Source organism: Zootoca vivipara, chromosome 8, assembly GCF_963506605.1.
Source record: "Zootoca vivipara chromosome 8, rZooViv1.1, whole genome shotgun sequence".
Lineage (NCBI taxonomy): Eukaryota > Metazoa > Chordata > Lepidosauria > Squamata > Lacertidae > Zootoca > Zootoca vivipara.
In genome coordinates, this window is record NC_083283.1 from 17,554,406 (window position 1) to 17,566,816 (window position 12,411).

Sequence of the window (12,411 nt, forward strand, 5' to 3'; positions counted from 1 at the left end):
TTGAAAATAATAAATGGAACTAGGATTCCATTTATCCCTAGCCAGCTAGGGATCTATATCAAAAATTTGACAAGAGAAGCAAATTCCAATTAAGGCAAAAGGGAATTATATTTTTAGTAAATGCTGTCATAGAAGATATTCTTTCAAAAAGTCCATTCTCTAAGGCAAGAGGGTGGGCATTTGCATAGGCTTTGTGTTAGAAGTGATGTATTAGAAATTCTTTAATCCATGAGAATGGGATGAGAGATGTGATGTGAGATGAGGGATGTAGATGAGCGGGGGAAAGATGACATGGAAAGAATAAGTTACAGGTAGGTAGCCGTGTTGGTCTGAGTCGAAGCAAAATAAAAAAATTCCTTCAGTAGCACCTTAAAGACCAACTAAGTTTATATTTTGGTATGAGCTTTCGTGTGCATGCACACTTCTTCAGAATTCAGATTCTGAAGAAGTGTGCATGCACACGAAAGCTCATACCAAAATATAAACTTACTATGGAAAGAATAAGAGAGTTTAGGAAACGAGTTACATAAAACTGATGGTTGGGGGGAAGGCTATTTATTTATTTGTGTGTTGTTGTTGAATTTTAAAAAAAACTTATCGGCTGCCTTTAAGGGTAAAACCCTCTCTAATCGTCTTACGCAATAAAAAACACACACCTGTGTTCATAATCCAGCCCACAAATATTAAAATATGATACAAACTGCAGCTAAAAGGTGTGTCAGAAGAAGGCAACTAAGATAATATATAATAATAATAATAATGTATTATTTATACCCCCACCCATCTGGCTGGGTTTCCCCAGCCACTCTAGGCGGCTTCCAACCGAATATTAAAAGCAATACAGCATCAAACATTAAAAACTTCCCTAAGCAGGGCCGCCTTCAGTTGTCTTTTAAAAGTAAAATAGTTGCTTACTGCCTTGACATCTGCTGGGAGGGCATTCCACAGGGTGGGTGCCACTACCGAGAAGGCCCTCTGCCTGGTTCCCTGTAACCTGACTTCTCGCAGCGAGGGAACCGCCAGAAGGCCCTCGGCGCTGGATCTCAGTGTCCGGGCTGAACGATGGGGGTGGAGATGCTCCTTCAGGTATACAGGACCGAGGCCGTTTAGGGCTTTAAAGATGATCAAGGACCTTATGCAGAACGGTTGAGGGAGTTGGGTATGTTTATCCTGGAGAAGAGGAGATGATAGCCATCTTCAAATATCTCAAAGGCTGTTACATGGAGGATGGAGCTAATTTGTTTCCTCCTGCTCAGGAGGGTAATACTCAAACCAATGGCTTCAAGTTACAAGAAAGAGGTTCCAACTAAACACCAGGGAGAACTTTCTGACAGTAAGAGTTGTTCGACAGTAGAATGGACTGCCTCGGAAGGTGGTGGACTCTCCTTCCTTTGAGGTCTTTAAACAAAGGTTGGCTGGGAAACTGTAATGGATACTTTAGTAGAGATTCCTGCATTGCAGGGGGTTGGACTAGACTAGGGTACTTTCCAGCTCTACCGTTCTATGATTCCCTAGCTAATGTACCTTGGGATATTGCCTTTGTGACTTTGTGCTTGCTGCAGAGCCTTGCACTGCTATGAGACTGAAGAAAGATATATTGTTTACTTCCCAGGAAGTAAGTCACTGTCTCTGTGTTTTGATACACACCTATACTTTTTACTTTGTTTCAGAGACTCTAAGAACTGATTAGTGATATGGGACAAAAGAACCACATGTGCACAGCATGCCTCTCTCAAGTGCTCCCCCTCTCAAACTATTTCCAGCCCTCTTTAATATATCTTCCTCAATTGCATGCCCCTTTCCTAGATAGACTTATATTGGTGTTTAGTATTCAGTGTGATTCTGAAATATAAATAATTTCCATTCTTATTATGGAAACATCCCTCCCCAACTAGGAATTTTCTCAAATCAACCAGTATAATTAGCAATTCATTTTCTTAATACTTATTACCAAAGCTTCTCAACAATTAATTAATCATGTTTCCTTTCAGAGCACTTTGTGTAAATATTGGCTACAATTAGAGATTTGTCACCCAAGGGAACTGTTGGCACTCCCAAATATAGGCTATTGTTTAAACAGAGATAATAGAATTTCAACTTGTTATTTCACATGCTTAGTTTTAATATGACTGCCTGTGTTTATGTGCCTACTACATTTCTCTCCCCACCTGCTTCCTTTCCAGCTTTGTGCGGCGGAGATGTTCGAGGGCCAAGTGGGACTATTTTATCTCCAGGCTATCCTGAATTGTATCCCAATTCACTGAACTGCACGTGGACTGTGGATGTTACTCATGGAAAAGGTATAGAATTACATTTTTAAGAACCATAACACATTTTTCATAATTTTCGTTCTAGTTTTGAGTTTCTATTTTCTCATAAAGTTATTTAGCTGGGTGATGGCCACAAACACATCAAGTGCAAAAGTTGATTTAAAACAGGGCTGGAAATCACTTTCAGCCTGAGGGCCTCATAGCCGGTAGATCCAGAGCCAAAATGAAGAGGAGCAATAGGTGCAACATAAAATAAGCTGCATGAAAGCCGAAGTGTTTCTACACATCTTCTACAGGGCGAGTCCTTTAAAAGAGGCCCTGTGGATACAGAGTACACATGTTCCACGGGGCCTCTTTTAAAAGACTCACCCTGTATATCTACCATCAAGGAAAACAAGAAGTTGAAAATACATTCCAGTTACTCAAAAGCACACTGGGCAAAGAGCAGGACAGGTGAGGGGCATGTCCTGTAGAAAGTCCCATGAGCTGGATAAAGAGGCCTTATTAATTAGCTCAGCCTCCTTAGATTCAATAGCTTCATGTAATAATTTTATGTATCTGTAATGCCCAATTAACCCTCGACATATTGTAGTGCTGAGTCAAAAGAGCCCCCTTGCTTTTGCTGTCCCATTTTTACACTGTGAATGTGGGGAAGCTATTTTTGAAGTTTTTTTAATGATGGGCTAGCATGCAGGTAGACTGCCATTTCAACCTTTATTCTGGAATTGCTCTCACACAAAAAGGACATTTGAGGTCAAGGATTCAGAGTTGTTAACTAGAATCCCTTTTTGTTTATATACATGGGGAATCCAATCAGAGGTTACCAAATGCACTGTTCATACTTGCCTTGTGGTCTTGTAGTGAGCTTCATCCATCATTGTATTCCTGAGATAAATAACGCTGTGACTGACAATGTAGGGACCTTACACACTTTTCTGAACAGTTGGAAGTTGAAGATGACTTTCTGCACGGCAGCTGACAGAATGATTTAACAAGTCCTTCCCAACAGAGATAAGCCATTCATTTCAGTGTCTCTGACTACTGCAGATCTATTCCAGTCAATGTAGGGATATACTAGTGGAGGTAAATCACGGTAAACGTAAATTGCTAAGCATAGCAACCTGATACTGGTATAATTTGCTGCCAGAGTGAGGAAAATACTTAAATATGAAAATGATAGAATCCAGAAGACCCTAATTATAGAGGGGTACTTTTTAATATTAGGGACCCAGGTGGCGCTGTGGGTTAAACCACAGAGTCTAGGGCTTGCTGATAAGAAGGCTGGCGGTTCGAATCCCTGCAATGGCGTGAGCTCCCGTTGCTCGGTCCCAGCTCCTGCCCACCTAGCAGTTCGAAAGCACATCAAAGTGCAAGTAGATAAATAGGGACCACTCTGGCAGGAAGGTAAACAGCATTTCCGTGTGCTGCTATGGTTCGCCAGAAGCAGCTTTGTCATGCTGGCCACATGACCCAGAAGCTGTCTGCGGACAAATGCTGGCTCCCTCGGCCTATAGAGCAAGATGAGCGCTGCAACCCCAGAGTCGGACACGACTGGACCTGATGGTCAGGGGCCCCTTTACCTTTACTTTTTAATATTATGGTACCCAGGTGGTGCTGTGGGTTAAACCACAGAGTCTAGGGCTTGCTGATCAGAAGGTCGGCGGTTCGAATCCCTGCAACGGGGGGAGCTCCTGTTGCTCGGTCCTAGCTCCTGCCCACCTAGCAGTTCGAAAGCACTGCCCACCTAGCAGTTCGAAAGTGCTCGGTCCTAGCTCCTGCCCACCTAGCAGTTCGAAAGTGCTTTCATGGGGAAAGAGAAATTTGTGAAAAATCACCTCTCTCCCCCTTCTGTTCACTGAACAAAGAGCCTTCCATAAGCAGAAGGACAGAATTGGATACAACCCCAACACTTTATCCATTGCTCTAGATTACAATTGTGAACACAGTCCATCCACACACTGTTGAAATATGAACCTAAGCAATGGGACAAAATTAGATACAACCTCAATGCTTTATCCATTACACCACATTACAATTGTGAGCACATCCCATCAAGATGCTATTGAAATACATGGGAATTTTTTAATCAAGAAAAAGGTGTCTCTAGAACAATTGAGACAGCTTTTTCTTGATTAAAAAAAATCCCAAGTATTTCAATAGCATCTTGATGGAATGTGCTCACAATTGTAATGTGGTGTAATGGATAAAGTGTTGAGGTTGCTTAGGTTCATATTTCAATATCATTACTAACAATATTGTTTTATTTCTTTGCTTAATACAGATGATTACTGCACTGCAGTTTAATAATAAAATCTTTACAGGCATAGGCAAACTCGGCCCTCCAGATGTTTTGGGACTACAACTTCCATCATCCCTCACCACTGGTCTTGTTAGCTAGGGATGATGGGAGTTGTAGTCCCAAAACATCTGGAGGGCTGAGTTTGTCTATGCCTGCTTTAGTACATCTCAGAACAAACTTGTCCTCAACTTGCATGTTTCACCAAATTCAAATGACACTGTTACAAAAAGCCATTTTAGTTTGGGAAGTTACATTTGATTGCCTTTAAAAAAGCAAACAAAACTCATCTGCTTCTGTAAATGACGAGCAATGGCTTCACTGTAAGCAATCTTTGTCCTCCTACCCACTCACAAAATATAGATTAACACATAGAACTCATTTTATTTATATATATATATATATATATATATATATATATATATATATATATATTCCTTTTCCCATACCTCACACAAAAAAGCTTGGGGAATGAGAACAAGGGTAATGTAAGCTGTGTTTAATTTTCTGAGTCTGTTTGTAATGAAATGTATGAGTTTAATCAGTGATATAATTGCTTTCATGTTAACTATGTGATATGTGAGTCTAATTTTACTTTTCTAATAGGAGTGCAGTTCACCTTTCACACCTTTCATTTGGAAGATCATCACGACTACTTACTAATCACGGAGAATCGCAGCTTCACTCAGCCTCTGGCACGCCTGACTGGCTCAGAACTTCCATCAGCAATCAACGCTGGTCTCTATGGAAATTTCAGGGCTCAGTTGCGCTTTATTTCTGACTTTTCAATATCATATGAAGGATTTAATATTACTTTTTCTGGTAAGGCAGCAAAATGAGCTATTTGTATAAAGTGGAGGAACATTACTGGGCTTGATCTCACAGAAGCAGAGGGGTGGTGTTGGGAGAATGCAACAGTCCAAATATATTTGTTATGATGAGTAACTTTTCTTACACTTCTTAAAAATAGACCTTACAATTGTTTTTGTTGTCGCTTCTGTAATAACAATCTCAGTTCATCTGCTGTGGCATTTTCAGTAGTGGACGCTGAAGAAAATGATAATAAACTGTAAAGCACATTATTCATTGGGAAAATCACACTGTCTCAGAGTGATTTGAAGTCTAATTTCAAGAAGTGGGATTCCAAATGAGCCCACGAGGAAATTGGCCATGCTTTTATGCTGCACAGTTATTTTGGTTCATTTTATGTGACAGACTCAGAGACATTTATAGCTCTTATAGGAATGGTAAGCACGCATCTCTCAGGCGCTATGAGTGTTTATGGGCATGGTTTTTTAAATTGTAGCTGAATTGCCTATTTACTTATATGATCATTTATTCTGAAAATTTATCTGAAGGCCAAATTGTACCTGAGGCTCAGGTACAAATGTGTGCTTGTTATAATGCACAGGGTGGGTGATGAACAAGCCTTTTAAAAAATTTTTGAAGCAATAATATGATCTTTTTGCCTCTGTAGAATATAATCTTGAACCTTGTGAGGATCCTGGGACTCCTCAGTTTGGAAGCAGAATAGGATTTAACTTTGGAGTTGGAGACACTCTAACATTCTCCTGTTCTTCTGGATACCGCTTGGAGGGGACTTCAGAGATTATCTGCCTCGGTGGCGGCCGAAGAGTGTGGAGTGCACCTCTGCCCAGGTGTGTGGGTACGTGGTCAGCTGCTTTCATTTGCTTGTATGTGTAGTCATTGTCCATGGAGTTGCAACTATACCGCATGGATAAGCATGATACCACTCCAATTAGTTCTGAAACAATATAGCCTTTGCATCTCCCATGTCTTTTCACCTTAATTTGTCAGGTTTCCTGGTTCTATTCTCAGGCTCATGTTGAACCTGCAGTCAGTGTTCAGAATAGGGAGATACATGCTTTTAATCATTTTTCCACATTACAAATAAGGCATTTTGGGATATCTCCATCAGTAAAAACCCTACACAAGGACCTTTCACAACCCTTGAGATTTGCCTGGGGTAGAAGCTCCATAAAGGTGTGGAGTGGGGGGGGGGGTTATTTCATCTGGCAAGATGCAACACTTCTGCAGATGCAACATTTGCCATTGTGCAATACTGAATCCTACTCTTCGTTTTTAAATTTTAGCAAACTTGAATCCTAATTCTAAGTTATCTACATTTTTTCCATTGGTTCCAGCACTGAAAGTATAACATACCTATTCTTTCTTTATTAGGATTGTACCATTAAAACTCTCAAAAGAAGTGGGGAAATTGTCCTAATCTCTCAAAATAACATCCCTTTGTTTGGAATAATGAATGAGGTTCTTAGGAAATGGATTGTTGTGTTGCATAAAGATTTTCTCTTTGAGTGGCTTAGAATTTAGAAGCAAAATAAAACATTATACATTGTAAAATCTTAATTTAGCCATACATTTTCCTAATTAAGCTCCACAGATACATTTTATTCTTCCTTAATTTAAAATGTATTTAAAGCTGCTGAACAGAGAAGTGCACATGATAAAAGAGATTGTGCTCTACTCACAAATTTCCTAGGCGTGAGAAATGCCACCCTTGTACTTCAGTTTTATATAGTATTAAGATGCCCATATGTTCCTGCAGCCTTCCTGCATCACTTAGCTTCTTCTATATGTGATATGGAACAGGGCCAGGATTCTCAATAGTTTTTGTTTCTGTTTTTTTGAAATTTCAAGTTGATCTGCCAACCAAATAATATGTTCATTTGAGTTTTTCCCTATGAGAAAATAATGCATGTTTAAAATACTGCTATCTCTCCTTGCACTGCTGAATCTCTCTTACAGTAGCAATGTTTGGGGGTGTTGAACAATAATTTATTATGCAGAAATTGCATAAGAAAGTGATACCTTTGCAGACATACCCTGTCACCACACCTATCCAACTTTCCACCACTGTGATTGGTGGACAGGTGTTCCTCTTCCTTTCCTTCTTACCTAATAACACCCATCACGCATTATTTCGCTCACTAAGTCTTTTTGAAAAGAGTGGAAGGGCAGTTCTTCTGCAGTCAATAAATCCAAGGACTAGGCCAACTGAGAAGCCCAGGCAGATGTCAAGTATTACTCAAACAGCTGTTGCTCTTTTGGAGCCATTGACCTTCAAGCTATGAGTGTCCGGCACTTTAAGGACTGCAGGATATGTAAGTGAGGAGGGTGCTTTGGATTTTCACCCTTCTTCCATTATGAGAACTAATCAAAGGCATTTGAAATGTAGGGCTCAGTTTCAGTACTGGGGCCTTTGTTTCAAGGGATCTATTGCCAGTTTTACACTCACATACAAGCTCGTTGAGTCTTGAGCCACCACAGAACCCAGGCATCGCAAACATGGAAATGCAGTTTGCCGTTGCAGTTGTCATTGCAATTTATGTATGTTGGGATTATTCAAATACAGTGGTACCTCGGTTTAAGTACACAATTGGTTCCGGAAGTCTGTACTTAACCTGAAGCGTACTTAACCTGAAGCGAACTTTCCCATTGAAAGTAATGGAAAGTGGATTAATCCGTTCCAGATGGGTCCGCAGAGTACTCAACCTGAAGTGTACTTAACCCGAAGTATGAGTGAAATTGGTTCTGGAAGTCCGTAATTAACCTGAAGCGTACTTAACCTGAAGCGAACTTTCCCATTGAAAGTAATGGAAAGTGGATTAATCCGTTCCAGACGGGTCCGCGGAGTACTTAAACCAAAAATACTCAAACCGAAGTGTACTTAAACCGAGGTATGACTGTAAAATAAAATATAGAACACTTTGTGATATTGCACTTTGTTGCAGCCATGCACGAAGGTGTTGCAAATGGTGCTTCTATGAAGCTCTTACCAAATATGAAGATCTGGGATGGCACAGTCAGTAGAGCATGAAACCTGATCTCGGGCTCATGGGGTTGAGCCCCACATTGGGCAAAAAGATTCCAGGATTGCAGGAGGTTGGACCAGATGACCCTCATGCCCCCTTCCAACTCTACAGTTCTGGCTAGTTCCTTTTGTGCACCAGCCCACAGAGTATAAGGAAGAAGGGGATACGATGTTTCACACTCCAGTTAATCAGAGATTGTGCTGATTTAAAACCTAGCTCTACTGTCTGCGTATATGTACATGATGAAAAAAATGAGAGAGGGAACCAGGTTTAAATATTGGTGGTGTGTTTTCATGTGCAAGGGTCAGTTGCTTGTTCCAGGATCGTCAAAACATTATTTAATCAAAGTGACTTCCATGTAAATATGAATAGGATAGGGTTCCATGATTGGAGTGGATGAGGTGTTTTTGCCAGAACATAATGTCACCCAGGGCTTACTGATGAATGTAGATGAAATGACTTTTTTTCATTCCAACTTTTTATTGCCTCTCATCATAATAAGATTATTAAAGGTGATACAACCATTTTCCTTCCTCTTCCTCTTCCTCTTTTCTTTGATTGTGATTTAGACCGTGCATATCACTTACAGTTACACTACACTTGCAATGTGATTTCTTTGTTTTTAATAAAGTATTCACAACTTTCATTCAACCTTAATGTAGTTTCTATATGGAACTTGATTCCCTCTGTTATTTTATTTGGTAGAATTCTTTTTGCTCCCTTTGATTACATTGATCACTTTTGAATAACTTGTTTTTCCATCATTATTTATTCCACCCACTACTGTGCTTCATTTTATTGTATCAACACTGGAGATGATTTATTCTTCCAAAGATTGTATAAGTATTTCCCAAGGCATTGTTTCAGGTTTATTGCCCTGTTTTCAGAAATGTCTGGAAAAATGAATAGAGGTGATACAAGTGGAGCAACAAAATCAGAGATAAAGATTTCAGAACAGAAAGTTTAAATAATTAGTGTGACTAATAATGTACGGAAGTGAGAGCTGGACCATAAAGAAGGCTGATTGCCGAAGAATTGATGCTTTTGAATTATGGTGCTAGAGGAGACTCTTGAGAGTCCCATGGACTGCAAGAAGATCAAACCTATCCATTCTGAAGGAAATCAGTCCTGGAAGGACAGATTCTGAAGCTGAGGGTCAAATACTCTGGCCACCTCATGAGAAAAGAAGACCCCCTGGAGAAGACTCTGACGTTGGAGAAGGGGACGACAGAGGACAAGATGGTTGGAGAGTGTTCTCTAAGCTATGGACATGAGTTTGACCAAGCTGCAGGAAGCAGTGGAAGACAGGAGTGCCTGGTGTGCTCTGGTCCATGGGGTCACAAAGAGTCGGACACGACTGAACGACTAAACAACAAATAATGTACAAATATGACAATTAGTGCATAAACATATAGAGACAGGGAAAATGTGTCTCGTAGATCAGAATCAAACATTTATTTTTGTCACAGAACTTTAGATAGCGGCAAATATATATGATATGCTATTTGATAGTATTTACACTTCCCACATAAGTGAAACGTTTGATGTTCTCTGTTGAGCTATACCTCGAATTCTGTTTTACTTACAGCTGAATGTGGAGCCTCTGCCACAAATAATGAAGGAATTTTGCTGTCCCCCAATTACCCACTCAACTATGAAAACAACCATGAATGTATTTACAGCATTCAAGTGCAAGCAGGAAAAGGGATCAACATATCTGCCAGAACATTTCATTTAGCACAAGCAGATGTTCTTAAGGTACGTTGTGATTTTGGGCTGATGTATTTGTTATCTCAAAACATATGTAATTCATCTGGTTATCCCACTGTATTAAAGGCAACTAGACATTTAACTAGAGTGGATACCTAACTTCGCATCACCACCATTATCATTATATGGACCATTACATGCTTTTCTATAACCTTATGTTTACAGGAATTAGTTTTATTGTCATGCACTTATATTTTATTAAATCACCAGTATGGATCTTGAAAACAATTTTATATTTGTAGGCAAGTAATATTAATCCGTATTTGTATTTTTGCATGTTTATTTGCAAATAAATATATTTGCAATTTGATGAATGTAAATTTAAAACAAATAATTGTAGTAGTAAATAATAATACTAGTAATAATAATAATAAATTCTAATGGGATTATAGTCAACTGATGTGCTAAATTAATACCTATGCAACATCTACCTGAATCCTCTTAAACATGTTTCATCACATCCATTGCAATGATATTTCAGAAACAATTTATCTTATTCCTCCATTTAACGGATAGCCTTTATCAGCATTTCAATTTGCTTAATTCGTGAATTAAGTCGATAAGTCAATTTAGTTTCTGTTGTTTGTTTGTTGTTAACTTTTAGTTATTTTCTTCTTCTCATTGATAAGCTATAATGCTATTAGGCCACATCATTTTCATGTGTCCTAGCACAGTGTCACATATGTGTTTTACTCAAGAATGTCTCCTTTCATATCCTACCGAAACTCATAATGCAGTCTCAATTGCACACAGTGAAAGGCTTTGCAGTGGGGCTCATTGCCCTTCCATTGTTATCGAAGTACAACTCTCTGCGTAACTGAACAGTGGCTGGCTGGGGCTGTCAGGAGTCAGAGTTCAATAACGTTAGGAGGGTCACAGGTTCACTGTTTGTTAAAGGTAAAGGTAAAGGGACCCCTGACCATTAGGTCCAGTCGTGACCGACTCTGGGGTTGCGCGCTCATCTCGCATTATTGGCCGAGGGAGCCGGCGTATAGCTTCCAGGTCATGTGGCCAGCATGACAAAGCCGCTTCTGGCAAACCAGAGCAGCACATGGAAACGCCGTTTACCTTCCCGCTGTAGCGGTTCCTATTTATCTACTTGCGTTTTGACGTGCTTTCGAACTGCTAGGTTGGCAGGAGCTGGGACCGAGCAACGGGAGCTCACCCCGTCACAGGGATTCGAACCGTTAAGTACCGGTAATTAAGAGCCCTCTTGGGTCAGGCTGAAAGACCATCTGGTCCATCATTCTGGTCCAAATATGACCAAATGGATACTTACAGAAAGCCCATCAGCAGGGAACAAGAGCGACAGCTCCATGGTTTTCCACCTGTTGAAAGGAAACCAGTCTTCTTAGTGAGATGGTGATTTTCGTAGGTTACCTGGGGAAATGACTCCACAGGTACCACTAGATGAGTGGGAAGGAAATGGGATTGATGGAGGGTGATTGCAGCTTAGATGCATGCCAAGAGTGGGAAGGGGGGCAGTTGCACTTATTTTGTAATTTAGCTGAGCACATAAAGATGAATTAGTTTCTGTTACATGCTAGGTATCCATTGCAGGTATGGTGGCATTATTTGTTTCAGCCAATTGATATTCCTTCAGTTTGTGTGCGGTTTAGATCTCCACCTTGTGCATCACTAACAAACACTGAATCTCATTTTCCATTGTATTGCCCATTCAGCCAGTATAGAGAAATTCTTTTGAATCTCTTCATGGTCTAGTTGGCTTTTCACCAACCTGAATAATTTGGTGTCATCCGCAGGCTAGAAGACTAATGGTCTCATTTGGTGTTATGCGCTTCATGTGTTCATACGTTCAATGGAAAGGTGAAAACAAGGCTCATAATTCAGTCCTATGCATATCTGCTCAGAAGTAATTCCCATTGAGTTCAGTGGGTCTTACTTCCAGGAAAATGAGTATAGGAATGCAGCCTAAGATGTGTGGGTTGTTTTTCCCCCTGATTCCAATATTGAAGAAATCATTTGATATAAAATAAAATAAATATGAAGCATACCATATTATTTTTTAATGTTTTCAGTTACCATACGGAGAAAAATAATACTTCTATGTTGATATAAGCTGATACCAAATGTTTGTTTTGTATTTTTAAGTACAAGATAAACTTTTAATCCTTTGTGTTTTACTTTGTGTCGGAAATGAAATGTAGATTTTAGTCAAGTGCAAATATAAGCATTTCTTAAAGATTCTAAGCATTAAAAA

General features: G+C 39.7%; 1 protein-coding gene across 1 annotated transcript in view; it reads left to right on the forward strand.

Moving 5' to 3' along the window:
* The window catches only part of CSMD3 (CUB and Sushi multiple domains 3), a 584,303-nt gene that overhangs the window by 400,841 nt on the left and 171,051 nt on the right, over positions 1-12,411 (forward strand). The window contains exons 20-23 of the mRNA XM_060277658.1: positions 2,184-2,300; positions 5,173-5,388; positions 6,044-6,232; positions 10,009-10,178. Of these exons, the coding sequence (XP_060133641.1) occupies positions 2,184-2,300; positions 5,173-5,388; positions 6,044-6,232; positions 10,009-10,178 (692 nt within the window). The remainder of the gene's footprint in view (positions 1-2,183; positions 2,301-5,172; positions 5,389-6,043; positions 6,233-10,008; positions 10,179-12,411) is intronic.